Below are 21,502 nucleotides of genomic sequence, written 5' to 3' on the forward strand. Positions count from 1 at the left end.
CTAATTTTAGATATTAGTTTCAACTATACCTAATTTTAGATATTAGTTTCAACTATACCTAATTTTAGATATTAGTTTCAACTATACCTAATTTTTGCCCAACTCTGATAGTAGATAGCTACTTCAAATTAGAGATGAAAAAAGAACTGTTGAATATTTAACTCAAATACTCACACTATTCAATTATAAAAAGTACTCAGATCAACTCAGGAGTACATTATATTTGCTATATTTATTCAGAATTATTTTAATGAAGGATAAGATGATCCAAATGGCAATAAAAAATTATTGCCAAATAGTTATAGATTATGAATCTTCTTTACTTAGCTACTCCTCTTACTAGTCATAATGAAGATTTGGAATGAAACATAGGTTACCTATAAATAGTTTTTCACTATTTGAAAATCCTTTTTTATTGCCATCCAGATCATATTCTATGTAATGTCAACCAATTAACTTCTAGAAGAATAAATTTACTTTGAAAACTTTACACATGAATTCAATCTAAAAGAGTGGATTGTATTACTTATATAAAAAATATATAACTAGTTCCATATACCAGACACCCACACTTAAAAGAATTGTTATACATAGACTGTTTTAATTTTTGCTTATTATTCAGGTTAACTAGCTGAAACAGTCTCATGTCATATTTTTTTATTAAAACATATTGGGAGATCAGTGTACAGCACCATATTCATATCTGTTTGAAAATTTTAGAATAAATTATTAAACAATATTTAACTAAAATTGAATATATCTGCCATGGAAATTATCAATACAAAATCATACTTTTATTTAATTACTTAAATTATTATTACATATTAATCGGGCAGAATTAGCTAGAACATTTGAGTTCACGATAGAGATAGCTCTAGGGATTCATACAGAGGGTCTAAACTTAGTATGCAATGTCCAGTTGAAGATCTCTTTACTTCCATAACTAAATTAAATTATTTAGTAAACCAGAGTATATAAAAAATTATAATAAAGTAGACTGTAAATATAATTTTAATTTCAAAACATTTTTATTAGAAATAAATGATGAAATGATATTCTGAAAAATGGAGGTAACAAAATTAAAGGTTTATGCGTTAATAAAAAAAAATATGATGAAAGACTGCATGAGGTAATTAACCTGAAAGAGAGAAAAATTGTATTAAAAAAAGATGTGCTGCTTAACTGTATTGGGTTGCTAAATATTATAATAAATATTAGTAGTACTAGATTTCTTTTTTTGTTTTATCATATTTATTCTTTTATCCTTGCTTTCTATATTACTTTTTGGATATTATTTGAAAATAAAATTAAAAAACTCCAGTATACAAAATACTGGTAAATAAATAAACAGTTTACGTTTGATAAAACTTAAGTTCTATTAACCAATTATTTTATAAAGTTATTTATTTTTATATTACTATATTTTTTGATGGATTTGAACATGTAAGGTAATGAACTTCCATTAACACAATTAACATTTACTACAATTATTTTACAACTACTTCATAAGGCCATGAATCCCAAACCCTGCGCTCGGCTGACATCACATCTGCCCAAATAATGTAACTTTTGTGCGCAGCGGATTAGTGAGTTTTTAATAAAATATTGCTATTATATATTTTTTTACCAGATACCTTATATAATTTTAAAAAATTTCTTATTGTCTAAACGTCAAAAGTTAAGAACTCAAACCATTGTCTTTTGGATTCTTAACTTTTAATTTATGGCAATATGAGATTTCAAAAAAATTATAAAAAGTGAAGGTCAGATGGAGAAAAAAAAAGATGTTATCATTAATTGGAAATATAATCCTATTTGTTTTTATATTGTAGCATTTCATATTTTTTTATTGTAAATCATTGTTTTATTATTTCTATTTTTGGCAGTGACAGAAATTTAATGGCACTTGGTAATTCTGCATTCAACTTACTTTACGTGTAGCACAATATATACTTAGTATTTACACTTAAAATATTAACAATATACAAATCCACAAAAAAAAAAAATAGAGATTCCTGCATTAGGTTATATTCTATAATTAAAATACATAATACTATTTCTGCTCAATACCGCAGATATTCTAGAGGCTGAAAAAGGCGTCATGGTTACCTTTACCAATGATAAAGAAGTTCTGTTTAAAGGAAATTATAATCAAGAAACCATTAAAAAATTAAATACAGCAGTAGTTAGTATACAAAGATGGATCTAAAAATGGAAAATAAAACTCAATGAATCAAAGTCGATCCATTTTAATTTTACAAAGAAGAAAATCAAATAACTGTCAGACTACAATGAATGAAAAAGTGATCCCCAGTTCAAATCAGACCAAGTACCTCGGAATTACATTGGAGGCAAAGCTTCATGAGAAAGAGCATCGAAAAAGAAAAATCTTGCAGCTTAACAAAATGTATTGGCTCTTAGGCAGAAAATCAAATCTTTCAGTCTACACAAGTTTGTGATATACAAAAAAAGTCCTAAAACCTATTTGGACTTGTGAAATAAAACTGGGGGGACGCACAAGGGACCACAACAGAGAAATTATTCAAGTTTCAAAATAAAGTTCATAGGAGTTTGTCAATGCACCCTGGTACATCAGAAATGATGATTTTCATTGAGATCTTTAAATACTTATAATTAATAAAGAAATAAAAAAATTTGCCCTGTCATATCAAGAACGACTACAAGAACACATGAATGCTGAGGCCGTCCAACTCCTCAATGTTAGTGTCCTGGGGAAAAGATTAATATGACTTGTGTGACAAACTTATAGTTTGAGGCCAATTTGTAATCTGTAAAAGGAAGATGGTGGCTTAGATAAAAAAAAAAAAAACTCAAATAGTAAATTAACTATTTTTTGTGAACGTTTCGCCCCACTTTGAAAGGCTTCATCAGGGCTAAAAAAGTTACAAACAACTAAAATAATGTAACAAAGTAAGGGAATAGATAACATTAAATAAAAGTAAACTAAGCTATAGCTAAAATGATTTAAAATATGTGAAAATGAACAAAGTAAACGTTGGCTCACATTTAATAAGTTAATTTACAATTTGAGTTTTTTTTTTTTTTTACCACACCCGGACCATCTTCCTTTTATATATAACACACGGGCAATCAATGATCTTCCAAGTTATAATAATATTAAAACAATATTATGTAGATTCTTGATTTTAAAACAATATTCAAGAACTTGATTGCTAATATTTGCGAAGCTCATAATAAGCTAGATTGTAATTTTAATAAATAAAAAACAAATAAATGCTGTACTTATTACTAATAAACTATAATTTTCTTCTATAAGAAATAATAAAAATTTTAGGACACGTTACTTACAATAAATAATATTTCTAACACAAACATTTTTAACATTAAATATAAAGTCTTTAATTTCTCTTAAAATTAAAATAAAAATAAAAAAAAGGAAGATATTTCTTGCCAATTAATCACATTAGGTCGAAATCAGGGCAGCTTCAAACATGAAAAAATACCTCAAGGTGAAGCAAAAATTAATCACTCTCATTTAAAGTATTTATATTAAATTTTCGATGTTAATATAATTAATTAATAATAAAATTAAATGAAAAAAAAAGGAGGCAAACATGTGTACAATAAGAACTAAAGGATTTCAATAACAGACCACTTGAAAGAAAGATAAGGAAAGATCCGCCCACTTAAAAATAATTTTTTTAATTAACGGTAACCAGAAGTGTAAAGGTGAATACTTACTGAAACAAACCAATATGAGTCTGGCCTAAAAATTAGTTTTGAGACAAAGCTCATTTTATCCACTGGTGCAATAGCGTGCAAATGAAGGTGTGCGATGGTATTGAATGGAGGCCAATGGAATCCTAACCTGCAACAAATTTTTAAAAATCCATTCACAATTTTATTACAACAGAATTGATTTTTCAGATTTAAAAATACAGCTTCATTTAATAAATGTTATGCACACAATTAAGGCAGGAGATACAAGAAGGGCACATGAGGTTGAGTCGCCATTTTACATCTTCCAACTCAATTGCATATTGTTTCAATAGAAAATAAACTAACCAATAATAACCAGGAAATGAATAATATAGAATATAAATAAAAAGTTGATTGAAAAATACACCAATACAGTTTATATAAGGAACTTGATATAACATATTTTTAAATAATAAATAATTATACAGAGAATGAATCCCAGGTCTTTATGGCTGAACTTGGGAATAAAAAGTAATGGTCAATATTAGGGGTACTCATGATCTTTAATTTAACATGTTAAATGGAGAAATATTTCCTTCTTTTACCATGTTAAATGATATAACATTTAACCTGGTTGAGAGTCGGTTAATTGAGCTATTAAATGGAAAATGGCGTCACGAAACAGACCAGCTGAGCTCGTCACCTTTGTTTGTAATAGTAACAAGCAATGTAGTATCATGCATATTACTTTCTCGTTGTTTGTGTTAGTATTGTTTTGGATGTTTTTAAAACTAACAAAGCAATGGATAACAATAATAATAATGTAATGACAGTTGTCAAGTAGCTCATCTTGATTCTTTTTCTCACAAGTTAGAAGATCAACAAAGTACTCAGTGGCCAAACTTTCACTTTTCACTCAATTTAGGCATGTTGTAATAAATTACTTTAATCAAAACTTACAAGTAAACAATAACATGAAGTTTTGGAATGAAAGGTTATAAAACAACTTGCTCAGAAAATCCGCTAAGAACTCTTAAACATTTAACATGGCTTTATGTTGTTGACTTCTGCAATGAGACAACATCCTTCTGATCCTTTCTTCATAATATGCTGTAATATCCTCTTTTTGAGTAAATAGTATATTTTTATGTATAAATGGTTTTTAATATGTTTTTATTTTATGTATCGTTTCAATATTCATTTGCTTTGCTAAACCAAAAAGAAAGCTAACCAATTTTGTTCAGTCAAATATGGAGTTGAAAAGATTGTTATTCAAAACAAAGAAGATGGTGGCGGTGTCTTGCCAAAAGTTCGTTGAGCCGCGGCCATGTTGATTCAAATATTTTAAAAACTTTATTTTAACTTCCCATCATAATTGTAGTTACAGTATATTTAAGAAAAAATAGAAGTTAAGAATAGGTATTATTCATAAAGGAAATCATAAGAAAAAACTCAAAACCGCAGTGCTACAATCGATGTTGAGAACTAAGACCTAGAGAAGGGGAAGGAAGAAAACTTGGTTTATGTTAGATTTGTTGTTTAGGCGTGGGCAGGGAATGATGTTTCCTGGATGCAGTCATAATGCAGATGGTCCTCATCATCCTTTGTCTAGCTCAAGGGTAGACATCTTGGAAAAGAGGACATCGAAGAGTCGCCCAAGAAAAGTAAGGGACTTTTGTTTTGAATCACAAGTAAATGAGATGAGGGAAAACTTTTAGAGGACAAATGCTTTGTTAACAGTCAGTGTTTGTTTGCTGAAAGATTGTTTACAGCACGTGTTAGTTTGTTGAGAAAGAAAACAATGAAAACCTCCCATCATCAAAAGAAGATTGTATAAATTGCTTAGTGTTGTACAAAATAGAATTTAAGTATATTTGTAAAGGTAGTTAAAAAGCGTTGACTGTTCTTATTGCCTAGAAACCCGCCCTGAGATTAAGAGTCTATAATATGATATATAACTAAAAATAAAAATTCTCATATTTATTTAATATTTAATCTTTTTATTTGACCTAGTCATATTCAAAACTATTTTGAACTAACCTCAGATATGAGAATTAAGTTAAAACTATATAAAATTCCATTTATTTCATTTTAAATAGTTTTTTAATATTACAATATATAAAAAGAAAATGAAAAAAGAGAAATCTGAAAAGTTAACAAAAAAATTATAAAAATTTTTTATGCATTAATAATAAAAATTGAGTCATTCAGTATATAATAATTATTATCACTATTTCTATAATTGAGCCCTGTTATTATATTGAACATTGGCAGTTGGTAAGTCTAATATTTTTAATTTTACAAGAGAAAAAAAAACTTAGAAAATTTAATGTTTTATCTGGAAAATCATGGTATTTTAACAAGTATTACAGAACTTATTTTCATGCAGTCTGAACTTGAAAGTTCTAAATAATCTGAAATTTTGTGTGCAACTTACAAAAATTACATAGTTAATTAAAATCTTGTTTTATAAAAAAATAGTTATAATATTATGTTACCATGGAGACAGTTTTAACAAAGAGGTTAGTTAATGATAAATTGGAGATCTTGAGATTTCAAAACTTTCTTAAAATAGTTTTTAATTGAAATCATGTCAAAGTCAATTCCAAATATAATAGTATAAGTACTTTGATTACTTCAAAAGGTTCTTAGATAAATCTAGGGCATAGAAATAGGATACTGATAAAACTAACCGACTCAAATAGTCATTTAAATAAAATATTTGTAATTAAAGAAAACCTTCGAGCCTCTGAATAAAAAATAAAGATTCCAAGTAATACATTTTTTAATTTATTGATTACTCTGTGATTGATTCTCTCATGTTAGAATTAATGGAAGGAATGGTAACAATATGGGCATGAAAAAGTGATTTTATACCAAGAAAAGTATAAAGAAATACCTAAAACAAGGAGTATTAAAATATTTAGTCCAAATTCACAATAAGACAGTTTAAATTTTTTTGAAGCTAAAATGTTTCACCAGGACCTAATCATTTTATCCAACAAATTTTAAAATCTTAAAAATCATGTATACAAAAAAAAAAAGAAAAGAAAAGCAAAGGAATACACCAACACCTAAATGAACAGACGGATAAATAAATAGATAAAACTACTGAAAGGAAGAATTTTGGTTTTAATCTTTATTATTGTTTTGATTCTCTTCAAAAGTTGTATTATTTTATTATATTATTATTATTTTTAATTTCACTTCTAACACCTTTTCTTGCAAAATAATATTATGATATATACATTAATAAAACAAAAATTCAAAAAAGTCTTCCAATAATAACATATATCACTGTTTTGCTTGAATATTGACATATTTGACAAAAAATTATTATCTATTTGACGTATACTATATATTGTACAATATAAAACCCTACTGGCTCAGAAATAGTTTATGGATGGACCACAGTAGAAAAAGAAACCCCTGTCTACAGTAATATCTTTGGAACAAGATCATTTCAAATTAAACCAAAACTTTTTTTGTTAGATGCTCCAGTATTCAAGCAAGCAAGCGATGTGTGAATTGGCAATGCAAAATACATCTTTTGATTTTTTATTTTATTTTACAAAACGAACATATAATTTAATTTTAATTTTTAAAATCAAATTAAAATAAAGACTAAACATCAGTGGCAGATCAAGTACAAAAAAAAGAAAGAAATTGTTTTATACCCAAAAACCAAGCTAAATGCCATTGCCAACAACCTAAAAAGCAATTTAACTGCCAAAATCATTAACAGTAACTCTGGTTTTGGCATTTAGCCCAGTTTTCGCAAAGGAATTTAACTTTCTTTATGGGTCTAAAGAACAATGTTATTTTTCTGGCATCATGCCAGTTATTGATTTCTTCAAATTATTTATTCTTTATTCTCAGAATATGTATTGACTTAAAAAAATCAAGACTTTTTTTTCCCACTCTACAACTGATTTATTGAGTTGGATCATTTAAGCCTAAGACACCACAAAAACTGTATATTAGATCTCGAGATATAAATCAAGGATAAGAAACCAGAGCCAATACTAGCTTTAATACCATAATTAAAAATTCATAATGCACTACTGATTAGTAACTATCAAGAACAAGACTTTTATATCCATATCCTTATACTATCCATAATTAGTGAAAAGATAAACTTTATTCTAAGAATGAATAATAGTATGATGAAATATTAAATATGGTTCATTGATGAAATATTATTGTTTAATACTCAAAGGTATTTTCTCAAATACTCTACAAAATTTATTTTATAGGAACAAAAAATTGATGAGCAAAGGATGGTTAAAGTTGCTTTCACTGAAATATTCCTTCATGGATACTAAATAAGGATTAAAGGATGTGAAAAGCAAAAACATCATTTCAAGATTATTCAAATTTTAACAGAAAATTTAAAAATCAGGAAACAATCAATCAAATTTTACAAGATTAGTAGCCCACAATTCAATAAAGCCATATAATCTGTTAACAGTTATTGATGAATTCAACATTTAAGAATTATTACTCTAAATTCATCAATTATTTCTCTGATTGAGATGAATCAGTATATTGTCTAGTAATAAAATATTCATATTGGCTAAGAATATTAATTGGAGAAATTACCTTGAGTTCGATAGATCAACATTTTTTTCAGTCAAGATATCATTCCCAACTTTTATCATGTGTTCAACTGAAAAATAAAAAATTCCAAATACACTTAGTTCATTCATTAGCCACAATTATATAAAGAAGCAACTAAAACTCTAAAATTAACCAACCTAGACTTCTATGAGAAGAATCTAAATCTTTAGCATTTGGTAGATGGGTACGAGGTATTATTAAATAATGATTTTCTGCAGCAGGTTTAATGTCTGGGAATGCAACCACATCATCGTCCTAAAAAAAAATGTAGAATATATTTATTCTATATATTTATTGTTTGTTCAACATACAATTGAACATTGGGCATCAAAAACTGGATAAGTATAAAAAAACTTGTTAAACCTGAAAACAAGGTATATACCATTGCCAAAAACCTAAATGCCATAATCATTAATTATAACTATGATTAGGGCATTTAGACCACTTTTTTAGATTGTTGGCAGTAGCATTTGGCTAGGTTTAGGATCAAAATCAAGGGTTTTTATTTTTTTTTTTAACTTTGTCCGTTAATGATGTCCAGTTTAAAAATAATTAAACATAGTATTAAATATATTGATAAATTTGATTTAAAAAGGAAATAAAAGACTATTCTCATCGTATTAAGGAATACATACTATGATTATCAATGGTAAGGACATTGGAATTGGCCCTTAAAGACTCGGAAGAATCCATAGACAAAATAATAAAATTTCTGAAAGAAACACAACTTTATACTAAAATATAATCCACCAATACCGACCAGTGTAAAAAGGAAATAGTCTACATTCAACTATAAGTCAAGAAGATAGATGAAGTAAAAAGGGTGTAATAACCTAGATGTTGATCGCCCTGAATAAAAATCTAATCTAATCAATGGTAAGGAATGAAAACCTTATGACTCCTAGGTTATGCTAATGGTGTTACAAGACTTTAATGAACTAAGTTATTTAAGAACAGAAATTAAAATTAAACTCAAAATTGTAAATAAGAAAAGTTCACAAGCCAAATGATCACAGAATGTAAAAAAAAATATTTTTCTGAAGAAATATCAAATTTTAGCAAAGATCATATGGATGTTTTGATGTTAGCAAAACTTCAAAAATTAATATTGTATTGGACATATTTCACAGTACTGTAGATAGTGGATACTTTCTCAACTGGGATATCCAATCAGTCAGAAAAGCCATACAGACTTTCAAAATGACTCCACTTGTTACAAAATAAACCCATTCTATTTTACTATCCATGGTATTCGTTGAATACTAAATGATAAATGTTTTTCTTGTGACTTTAGCTACTTTCAGAGCTAAGTAGTTATATAAAATTAACCTATGGAATCTACTGTGTTAAGTATTGGTGATTCGATTTCGAGATTAAAATGGGAAAACTATCTATGATTCTCTTCCAAGTACATTGGTTCTTGTCCAGATCTCCAAATCAGATAAGCTAATTTAAGATTAGTTGAGGAAATAAATATAAAACTAATCTTCTTTGAAACATATGACAGTTAAGACACCAGAAAGTTTAAAAATTAGATAATCACAATACATTTGACTTAAAACATTTTAATAATACCTGATAGACTATTTTACTCTGGTCGTTTTCATTAACAATCGTACAAAAGATGCAGTTTTGGGCAGGCGTGCACTCCGGAGCGGACATTGCTAGTGCTCTGAGGACTATCGATCTCAAAACCATAGAAGTTAAGTTAAAATCATTAAAAACACAATAAAACAGACTTTCCCCAGGCTACCATAGAGCTCTCTGGAAAGGTCAATCAGCTGATAGCGTAATGGCGGGAGATTCTTATCTCTACGAACCACTTGAATATTTGGTATATATAGCCGGAATGAATTTGGAAAATTTGTCTCTCAAGTCTTTAGGGCTTCTAGAGTTTGATTACTGTGAGGTACCAAGTAATCATTCAATCAGAGTCTTAAAATGGGCCCCATGCATCTCATGGTTTTCTTCTTGCTCGGTTTTTTCCATTCCTCTTTGGCAAAGGTAAGACTTAATTCAAAAATAATTTTTAAAATTACGCATAAAATAGGTCCAAATTTTCATTACTTAAAAATATATCATACAGAGAACTAATATTGTGGTTTTGAAACAGGCTTGCTTAGGTTGCTCGACTGACGTTGTAATAAATGAACCTGCTGCCTTCCAATATCTTAGCTACCAACTTCAAACAATTACTCCAAAAGGTTTGGAAAATGACGGAGAAGTCGAACTTGTACGAATTAAGGAATTGAAAAGACAGGTAACACACTAGTTGCATAAAATTTGAGTATGAATATTTGAAGGGTTGGCGCGGGATATGAACATATCCACGATACCTATCGATTCGTGCAAACTATAGCTTGTCGATATATTCTTAGATACCAGAGACCAATTGTCTAATTTACTTTTAATTTCTAATTATAAATAATTTGTAAGATTCTTTGTTTACAATATTAGTAGTAATATACAGGGACAGATCTAAAAGTATTTTTTTAAAGGGGGGGAGGGTAGATGGTGCTGTCAAAGTCACTACATAAATGGGATACTTTTGCAGATCAGACCTTGATGATACCATCATTTTATTATTTTTTATGTTTGTATTTATATTTGCTTTAAGAATCCTACTATTTTTAATTTGTAGTACATATTTATAAGGGAATATATGAAGTATGATATGTTGAACTATTGGATTGTTTTGTCTAATATTGTGATAGAATATTTCAATAATTAATTATTAAATGAGAAATTGTTCAGTTTGAACCAATTCGAAACTATTTTGACTCTGATTAGAATTCCATTTATATGAGTCCAGTCTTGGAAATTGGACCAGGTATATAAATTTTGAGTTTCTATCAGTTTTATACAATAATAAAATTCAATACAATTTTTTAATTTAAATTAATCAAAAATTTAATTACAATTGGCAATTATTTTTGGTGATTTACTTTACTCAACAATTTATGAAAAATGATTATTTAATAAAGTGTTAAAAAATACTCAAGATTATTGGTACTGTATGTAATTTTAAACTACTTAATTTTATATATCCCTCTCTTCTTAGATCCACCATTGGTAATATACGTCCCTAATTATTTCAAAACTTTCTATGGTTTAATTGATGTGTTTTTTACTATGACAGATCATCATAGAAGACCTAAATTCTCTTAATGGTGTAGATTTAGTTGACCATAGATTTAATATATGGAGATGTGGTCTGAGAAATGCGGTCTCTATGAATCTCAACCAACTTTTCCTTATTGAAGTCTTTCTGGTTAAATGAATCATTATTACTGATATCTAAAATCAACAGTCTCCTCTCCTTCACAAAAAAAAGTACAAAAAAGTAACTATAATTACAAATCTTGCTTTAAAGTGACGTTTCTTAAATTTATGACTTAAAAATGGTTTTGCTATCATAATTTTAAAGTATAAATCCTCAATATTACACCAAGTAGAACTATTTATAACTGTATTTGTATTTTTCTTCAATTTGGTTTCTATTATTTAAGTAATTAAGATTTATACATAATTATGTATTGACAATAAATAATTAAACTGTTCCTTTTAATGTTTTTATAATTTTATTATTATTATTTTAGACCCAATATTTTAACAGTTTCTTTGATTAGAAAATTTTGCCCAACTTTTGGCAATGAAACTTTTTGTTTTTCTCTTGAAAAGATTTTTTTTTTTTGAAAATTTCAAAATCCCTTCATTCTTTAAGACAAAACAAGGGTTTTAAATTTTTGAACTTTAAACATATTTCTTAGTTTGGTTGAGATTGACATAAATCACAATTAATCAATCAATCAATATTTAATCATATTTGTTTTTCAGTATGATAAGAATTTTATTAAACACTAACTGTTTTGATTACTGTGTTTAAATACTCTTTAATTTGTCATTCTGTATTTCTTCATTAATCATTTCTATTAAATGTTTTTGGATTATGGTTAGTCCTGAGTAATAAAAAATAATGCTATAATATTTATTGGTCAGTGATGAAAATGATTATCATTCAACAATTATATCATTTTTTTTTCTTTTCAAAGGTTGTTGAAGGCATGCTTTACACTTTTGATTTTGAAGTAAGAGGTTCAAAATCTAACTCTCTTTATGAGTGTAAATTAGCTATTTTGTTAAAAGCATGGTTGGGAGTGGAAGAAGTCCAGGAATATAATTGTGAAGTCGTTCCATCAAAGAAACAGAAAAGGTTTGTCTAATTTGAATTACTAGAAAAAAAAGCAATCATTACATCTTGGAATGACAAGTAATTAGCAACATTCTCTACATAATTCACTCCTTTTAGGTCACTTCCTGGATCAGAATTCTTGATTGATGCTGAAAACAACTCTGACCTTCAACAGCTTAAGTCATTTATTGGTACTCAAGTTGGAAAAAAATTAAACTCCAAATATTTGGTGAAAGTTATTAGATTTTTCAAAGCTACTGAACAGGTATATTTATTTGTCAATATTTGATAAACTTAGTATTTGTTTTCTATTTTGTATAATAGTTACATTTTTCTCCATTTATCCCTAGATTGTCGAAGGTTCTTTATATAGAGCTACTGTAGAAGTTGCCAACACCAATTGCCTTGCAGATAGCCAATCCGATTTAGATAAATGCGAAATCCAACATGAGGTAAATAATTTTAATTATTGCTTATACATAAAATGGTTGATATATTATTATGAAATGACAATCATTTTACGATTTTAATAAACTTAATAATCTAATGTTGGAATACTTTAAATTAATTTTAGAACCATCAAGTTTGTGATGTTCAACTTTGGTACAGATCCTGGCTGAATAAGAAGGAGGTTGATGAAATTGATTGCAGGCCACAGCCCACGGTAATTATTTTCATATGTACATCCAAGTATTGAACAAATAGTTAATTTATTATCATACTATCTTGGAAATTGACTTTCAGTTGTTAAACTATATTTTATTAATATTCTATTATTACATTTCATTTCCATAGTACTGTCCTGGCTGCCCAGTTGAAACAAACCCTGATGATGTCACTGTCCAACAGTATTTGAAAAGAGCAATGAGTAATTTAAATGCACAATCACATCCTAGCAAGCATCTCTCTTTGCTTAGGATCAAAAAAGCTACAATTCAAGTAAGTAAATATGTAAAAATAGTAAGATTATTTTATCAAATTTATAAAAAGACTTTGATTTAAATTGATATCTGTTTGTCAGGTAGTTGCAGGCGTAAAGTATACTTTTGAATTTGATGCTAGTGATGAGAACTCAAAATCAGAATATTCGTGCAAGACAGTCATCATCTCACAGCCTTGGATATCTGAAGATCTTGCTGTAACGGAGTTCAATTGTGCTCCCAGCTCAACACATTAGCTGGTAGGGACAAAATAATAATAATAATTTTTCTTTTTATTTGAATTAGTTAACAAAGTTCCACCATATGAATATAATTGACTATGATTATCTGATGTAAGGAAGACTCTCAGGAGCTTAATCTTAAATGTCTTATGAATTGCTCAATACTGTTTGTTTTTAGGATCACCTGAAATATGTATATAAACTCTTATAATACCAAGCTGATAAAGTGGCTATACCATTCCTACTGCCAGTATTTTCTACAATCCTTCCTATACCATGTGATTAGAACTTAGCGTCACTCCTATATCCTGTAGAGACCAACAACTGCATTTGCAAAGCCCTTCCTAACCTGAACTGCCTCACTCTGGAACTCTATCCCTTCCTCTTCCTCCATTCAGAATAATTATTATTGCACATATTCACTTTTCTGTAAATGTTATTCCCTAAATATTTGAAGTAGTTTTTTTTTCTCTCTTTGGTTTTTGTATTATATTATTACTCTTAATATTAACATTAATTTATAACTTAATAATATACGTTATCTAATTTAACGTTTATCTATACTACATCTATAACATTTTCTATTTTAATATATTTATTAATTAATTGTTTGAGAGTAGTTTATACGTATAAAACACAACTACAAATGATCCATTTTGCTCTCAAAAAGTTTATTTTAGTTCTCCAAGATTTAGGCCATTATCAAGGGGACAACCTCAATTATTGACTTGTCAAATTCATTAAAAAAAGTCTTTCACTTGCAGGCTAATTGCCCATGTCATATAATAAAAACACATAATATTAATAAAACAACTGTTCTTCTTACTAAACACACCAATATTAACAATTAAACCTACTAACCTACACAAGTGAAAGATTTTTTTTAATGAATTTGATGAGTCAATAATTAACTGAATTAAAATAAATTGGTTGAGAGTAAAATTAATGTTTTTTAGTTGTGTTATTGTTTACAACTATATTATTATATTATATTTATATATTGTTAAAAGTTAGTTTGACTATTCTACCCGGGCCAACACGACATATATCTACAAATTATTTTAAAGAGGCTATGTCCCAGAATAATGAAGCTAGTTTTCATTTAATAACTACCTATTTGTAGTTCAGTGTACAAGATAATTAATAAAAAATATATTATAGCTATCCAAATTTTTAAATATGTATTTTTTATTTTCTAGGACTCGAGGCACAAGTATTAATATAGTGAGACCCATGAGATCTAAAAGGACCCAACAAAAAGGTACCTCAGTTGGGAAGAATTGACATTTAAACATCATAACTCTATAACATCAAATGTACAGAGAGTCAATAAATTACCTTAGTTTCTCCTGATATTGGTTTATTTCTTTTGTTTTTTCCTCCTATTTCTTCAAAAGATATTGCTGTAAAGCATGATTCTATTAAAACTATATACTTAAGACTTTGGTTGCATTATGATTTAGAAATATGTATATTTATTGAAGTGTTTCATCTTTTTATGAGTGTTAAATAGTAGTGATGAATAATTGCTATTAAACTTCTTACTAGTAACAAACTGATATCAACAATCATACTGAAATCTGTAAACTACACTTCTCTCCTTTTCCTCGGTTATTTCCCAGTTTGTATTATGGCCATAGAGTATCATACTATTCATAAATAAATTTTATATTTTATTTTCTCAAATATTTAAACTATAGAGCTCATAGTGCTTGCGAAACCAGAAAGTTTTGAATTCCATTAAAATAGCCATTTCACATAAATGAAGAAATGGTTGTCTTTTTTACCGCATGTTCTAAACAACAAAAACAAACACCTGATTATATCTGTTATTATAAAAATCAGCCATGCAATCATACTGAGAAGCTGTAGAAACAACACAACATAGATGAATAATGGATTGTCTTATTTCAGCACAAAAACGATTCAAAATTAATAGAAATTAGTAAAGCTACTGGAACATCCTATTCCACAATATGATATATCATTAAAAGGAATGGATAAATACTTCAGATAGGGACAAATCACAATGGTCAAAAATCTGATGAAAAGTCAGAAAGATGAAAAGAAGTGAAGTCCCAAAAGTTAATCAAAAGGAACCAAATAATGGGAAAGGTTCAAGTGATGGGCAGTATAAAAAAAGTCAGAAAATTAATTTGAAAACATGGCATTAATTAGACAATTGTGAATAAGAAACCTTTTAATAACAAAAAAAAATTCAAAATTCAACATAAAATGTTCAGTTGGGAGAAAAATGATGTGGCAAAAGACTAATGAAGAGTTAAACATGAAGAATAAGGTTAGTTCAGTTAAACAGGGTAGTGATTCAGATGGAGATGCTTGAAAATATTGAATTTTGTCAGGAAAACGACTCAGTCACACTGCTTGGGTTATAAGGGTGTAGCTACATTATAATTATACTAAAGATAACATCCTCTGTTGCCCAACACATGATGTGGTATGACATACAAAATAAAAAACCAACTGAATATTTAAGGAATAAAGAAACAAAAGAACAAAATTAAATAAAAAATATTTAAGAGTGGAATTCCTGGTAAGCCTAATAGTTTGAGATGGAAACTAGTAAATTTAGTGCCTGAAAGGCTTTGATATTGTTGGAAAAATAAAGTTTATACTTTGAAATATTAGATTAATAATAATAAATTGAGTTTATTTAATGATTATGAAATGTAATTAATTTATGTATTTTTTACGTTTATAGTGAATACTTTTGTGAGCCAGTTTTTTCTCTCTACTAAATAAAAAAGTTTTTAGTGAGTAATATTTTATTTTAGATGGAGTAGCGCTCTCTGTTAAAGCAGCGATGAAATTGTTAGTTCTTTTACTTGCTCATAGATAGCGCTGCTACAATACTCCCTCCTAGAAGATGTTTACTATATAAAAAAAGTTTTTAATGATCCCCATGTAATATTTTATTTTACATAATTAAAAATTGAGTTTAACTGATGAACAATATATTTTGTGAAACAGTTGTATAATTTGTATAATGAGGGTTGGTCCGCTGTTATAGGTGGTGGGAGAGGGTACCCCCAAGTAATTAAAAAAAATATTAATAAAGATAATTGTTGCAGTTTATCAAATTATTTATCCTTAATTTCATTCTATATCTTGCCATCTCAAAAATAAATTAATAAAATGTTATGCTTTTTTAAGTTCAATAAGTTTTTTTAAATGATTAAATACATTTCCTCAATAGTGAAAACTTTTAGGAGACACTGTATGCCATATCAATAATTTACATCATATAAATACTTCATTCAATAAATGCCAGTAAGACCAGATCAAATAATTATTTTAAAACACTTGTTGATGTTATCTTTTTCATGCCCTTATTTATCAGAGAAGGCATTTTTCTCTATTTTTTTTTTTTTTATTCCTTCTAAAATAGAAAGTTGGGATCCAGTATCTCCTACAATAATTATGGCAAACCTGGGATTAACTATAGGAAAAGTAGCCATTATTCAAGTGTATGCCCTCACTGAAGAAGCTATTTCTTTGGATAAAGAACAGTTTTATGCTGAGTTAGAAAGGGAAATTATTAAAAGCCAGGACAAGAACAGAGAAGTAATCATTAGGAGGACTTCAATGCTAGGACTGGGAGTAACTACGTCAAAATACATAGAGTTATGGGAAAACATGGGGGTGAGCGCACTAAGAATAGAAATGGGCAAAGACTGATTGATTTATGTGTTGACTATGATCTGCTTATTGATAATTCATTCTTTCCACAGAAAGAAATTCATAAAATAAATTTTTTTGCTGAAGAAAGGAAAGTAAAGAGTATAATCGATTACTACATCTATAGTCAAAGGATAAGAAAGCTATTTACTGATATTAAAGTGATTAGGGGGCAGAAATTGGCTCAGATCACCTCCTGTTAGTCGAAGATACTCAAATTTTTCCCCTTAGGAAGAAACGACCAAGAAGCTACCAGAAAATCAACGCCATAAAGCTCCAGGAACCTGGAAGAGCGGAATACTCAAGCCTACTGGATTAAAAACTCCAGGGCATCAGCATGGATTGAAGTGTAGATAAAATATGGTCAGGAATAAAGAAAGCCATACTGGAAGCCGCTACTTCTATTTGCGGGATTACCAATATTTCACCTATACGTGAAAGATCCAAGTGGTGGAATGATAGGGTGAAGGAATCAGTGGTGAGAAAGAAGGCAGCATGAAAGGAGTACCATATGCACAAGACTCCATCCAATTAAGAACTGTAGGTAAGAAGGAGAAACAAACCCAAGCTAGTAGTGAGGGTGGCAAAAAGAAAGATATGGGAGGAATTTGGTTGAAATCTGCAGAGTAACTATCATGAAAACACCAAAGTTTTCTAGAAAAAGATTAAGGCAATAAAAGGAAAGACAAGCAAAGCAATATGAAATGTAGAGGACGAGGGAGGCAGATTGATTACTGGGTACCTGGGTATTTTAGAAAGGTGGAGACTCTACTACAGGGAGGTTTTTTCTGGGGATGCTGAAGAGAGAATGATTAGAGAAAGTATATGGGGAGAATATGAGATGATATGAGAGGAAGAGGTGGAAGCAGTAGTGGAGAGATTAAGACTCAGGAAAGCAGCAGGAAGAGATGGCATTGTTCCTGAATTCATCAAATATGGTGAAACAGAATTATTGAAAGCATTTCAGTGCCTTTTTCAGAAGTTACTTACTGAAAAAGCTATCCCTAAGGAATGGGAGTACAACATAATTGTCCCGATTCACAAAATGCTAATGAATGAGAAAACTATGGACCTATCTGTCTATCCCAGGTTGTGAACAAGTTCTATACCTCAGTATTAGAAAAGAAGATGAGAGAGCTAGTGGAGAATGACTGAGAAGAGTTACAGGCTCCTTTCAAGCCTCAACGCCAGACCCAGGATCATATATTTTCTCTCAGAACAATCATTGATAAATCGTGGGAATGAGGACTGAGTATCTTCTTGGCATTTATAGATCTAAAGGCTGCCTTTGATTCGGTCCATAGACAAGAACTGTAGAATGCTCTTTCTGGAATAAACATCCCGCAAGGATTGATAGAAGCTATAAAGTCAACCTACCATGATTTCAAGGGAATAGTAAGGATTAATGGAAAAGAGTCTAATACCTTTGCAATAAAGAAAGGGGTAAAGCAAGGAGATAGTTTGAGTGTCCTCCTGTTCATCATTCATATGGATAAAATCCTGAAAATGTGCAAACAGAGAACAGCCCGCATTACTATTGGCAAATGGAATATGATGACAATATTGGTCTAGGTAATGGTATTTGCGGATGACATTGTCCTCATAGCAGATACTAAAGGAAATCTATAACAAGCTATAACTGAATGGGAAGCTGAGCTGGAAAGAAAGGGACTATCAATGTCAGAAAAAGCAAAATAAAACATGTAGGCCAGGAACAGGAAAACATTCAAATACTTTACAAAGGTGAACCAATAGAAATGGTGGACAAATACACTTACCTAGGAACAGTGATCAGCAGGAATGTAAAGGTAGACCAAGAGATATCCAATAGGATAAAGAAGACAAATGCAATATACAACCACCTCTGCAACACAGTTGTAGGGAAAAGGGAGGCAGAGAAGAATGTTAAAGTACATATCTTCAAGGCTGTATACCTTCCTCCCCTCCTTTACGGAAGTGAAAGCTGGGTACCACTAGATACCTAGCAGAGTTACTCAATGGAAATGAGATACCTATGGAGAGTGGCAGGCCAAACTAGGAGGGATCGTGTACGGAATGAGAGGACAAGACAGGATGTTGTACTGTCTCTATAAAGGATAACATTGAAAAGAAACAACTCTCTAATGGTTGGAAGATGGTTTGGACATCTCTGTCGGATGCGTGAAGACAGGGAGCCAAGAAAATATTTTAAGGCCAGACCAACAGGAAAATGCCCAAGAGGGAGACCCATAATACAATGGAAGGACTACATCTCCAAGTGTGGGAGGGAGAAGAGGGAAAAGCTGGGATGCCATGAGGGTGCTGGCTTGGGATCAAGAGGCTTGGTTAGGCTCCAAATTATTAAAACTTAAAATTGCCTCAACCTATTATTAATTACTATTTTTACTACTCTATAAATGCTTAACATTCCACAGTTTCCAGAAAATGTACTGTGTTCAGTGCTATTTCCTTAACTAAGTATTTCAATGATCCCCTTGCTCTAATTTGTTATTTCTTTTTTCAGTTTAAAATTAGCCTTATTATTTTTTTAAGAATATCAGCCATGCAATCCTTTTACAATTTATGTCCATTTAAAAAATTCAAACAGATTATGATTAGAGATTTGAAATTAAACTCACTGGAAACCATTTTTACTATTTATTTAACTATTATAAATGTAATTCTTTTCATCCTTTTTTCATATTTATAATATTTTTCTATTTTCTTCACCTAATATTTTATATTTGTATTCTTCTAACTATTAAGTGTTTTTATTATTAGTATTTTGTTTTAATTTATTTTTATCAATTTTAAATTTATTAAAATAATTGACCATTTGACCAATGGCAGCCTAATATAATTCACATTATTTCATATTATCAATGTTATTAAGATTATTTACTGGAATCACAAATTCTTTTATTTATATTTCTTTAAATAAATACATGTTGGTATAATGGAACAGGTAGGAATATACAACCATATCTCAGGGTTACTGGGAGAAGAGATACATACACTGTATGTACAGTGTACTGCAATAGTTAGTTTTTTGACCTATTTTTTCCACATCTTGAATTTCTATAACTCAAATAGCCTGTTGGAAAAGTATGTTATAATATTTATAATGTTTAACAATACATAATTTTGTAACCCTTATGAGCTAAAAAACAAATACTTAGTATTTTTCTTTTAATGTGATGAATCAAAAAATAATCAAATTATATATATATATAAATTTATGTATAAATTCTATGGAAAATACACACTGTACCTATATCTATTTAAAATAAGTTTAATAATATTGTTTAAACATTGAAAAAAAGTCTATTAACTAATTTATATAAAATAACTAATTTATTAATTGTTAGAACTGAAGGAGAAAAACAAATTACTAACTTAATGTTTTAAAATTAAATCAATTTATATATCTAGTTTCATATCTAAGACTAAAAAGAAAAAAGTAAGTGCGATGGCCGGGAATCGAACCCGGATCAACTGCTTGGAAGGCAACTATGCTCACCATTACACCACCATCGCAGCTGTTTTGAATTTGCTTTTTTATATATTTAACGCATTTTATCAGTATAGAAAATTAATTTTTTAATAATTACAAATTCGATAGTATAGCTTTGATAATTTTCATGATCAAATTTTAATTAACATCCATATTAGTTAAAAATTACAAAATTATTTTAATTCTTTCATTAATACATTACCGTTCAAATAAACGTATTTTTGTTATATATCTAGATTTTTTTTAAAAATTTAATGTTTCTTATATAAATCAAATATCAAGGATCTGTAATTAATTTTACTTATATTATACTCACAAAGCGATATATCACTGCTTTGTTTTAATAATGGAGCATCTGATAAAAATTTTAATTTTATTTTGTATTGAACGTATTCCAAAGACTCGTATACTAGTGTCATCTTACTGTCCCACAGAGATGGGAAAAAATTAGCTATAGTTGAAACTAATAGCTAAAATTGTCATGGATACGATATTTATTTATCAATGGTTCGTTCACGAATAAGGGTCATATCCATGGCAATTTTTTTTTTTTTTTTTACAATTAGATTTATTTATTGATAGATATTACAATCTGCCACACAGTTGTGGGCAATAGGTAATATTGATAAATGATCACATACATACTAAAATAAAA

The 21,502-nt window shown here is 28.8% G+C and overlaps 2 protein-coding genes and 1 non-coding gene across 4 annotated transcripts in view; 1 reads left to right on the forward strand and 2 right to left on the reverse strand.

Moving 5' to 3' along the window:
• LOC106688364 (adenosine 5'-monophosphoramidase HINT3) overlaps positions 1–10,110 on the reverse strand; it is a 14,113-nt gene extending 4,003 nt beyond the window's left edge. Inside the window, exons 1-4 of one of the 2 annotated variants that reach the window (XM_014432784.2) lie at positions 9,877–10,089; positions 8,439–8,556; positions 8,284–8,350; positions 3,724–3,850 (exon numbers count right to left, since the gene is read on the reverse strand). In XM_014432784.2, the coding sequence (XP_014288270.1) occupies positions 3,724–3,850; positions 8,284–8,350; positions 8,439–8,556; positions 9,877–9,999 (435 nt within the window). In that variant the 5' untranslated portion in view covers positions 10,000–10,089. Of the gene's footprint in view, positions 1–3,723; positions 3,851–8,283; positions 8,351–8,438; positions 8,557–9,876 lie in introns of both variants that reach the window. The other variant, XM_014432785.2, reaches the window with a different exon arrangement.
• Positions 10,111–10,155: 45 nt separating this feature from the next.
• LOC106688363 (kininogen-1) lies at positions 10,156–15,008 on the forward strand. The gene is made up of 9 exons (XM_014432783.2): positions 10,156–10,305; positions 10,415–10,561; positions 12,354–12,514; positions 12,611–12,758; positions 12,844–12,945; positions 13,068–13,157; positions 13,289–13,432; positions 13,515–13,673; positions 14,855–15,008. Exons 1-8 carry the CDS (start codon positions 10,243–10,245, stop codon positions 13,668–13,670), a joined length of 1,011 nt encoding a protein of 336 aa, XP_014288269.1. The 5' UTR covers positions 10,156–10,242; the 3' UTR covers positions 13,671–13,673; positions 14,855–15,008.
• Positions 15,009–20,798: 5,790 nt separating this feature from the next.
• TRNAG-UCC (transfer RNA glycine (anticodon UCC)) lies at positions 20,799–20,870 on the reverse strand. Its single transcript has one exon. It is a non-coding gene; the product is annotated as a tRNA-Gly (tRNA).
• Between the last annotated feature and the right edge of the window lie 632 nt (positions 20,871–21,502).

Source organism: Halyomorpha halys, unplaced genomic scaffold, assembly GCF_000696795.3.
Source record: "Halyomorpha halys isolate HHAL.00 unplaced genomic scaffold, Hhal_1.1 Scaffold1113.1, whole genome shotgun sequence".
Taxonomy (NCBI): Eukaryota; Metazoa; Arthropoda; class Insecta; order Hemiptera; family Pentatomidae; genus Halyomorpha; species Halyomorpha halys.

What these genes read in the sequence shown, in the direction of transcription:
- LOC106688363 (XM_014432783.2), top strand. Translation starts at nt 10,243, where the DNA reads ATGGGCCCCATGCATCTCATGGTTTTCTTCTTGCTCGGTTTTTTCCAT. An exon ending in TCCATTCCTCTTTGGCAAAG is followed by an intron (nt 10,306 to 10,414) that starts GTAAGACTTAAT and finishes GTTTTGAAACAG; the next exon opens with GCTTGCTTAGGTTGCTCGAC. An exon ending in CCATCAAAGAAACAGAAAAG is followed by an intron (nt 12,515 to 12,610) that starts GTTTGTCTAATT and finishes CACTCCTTTTAG; the next exon opens with GTCACTTCCTGGATCAGAAT.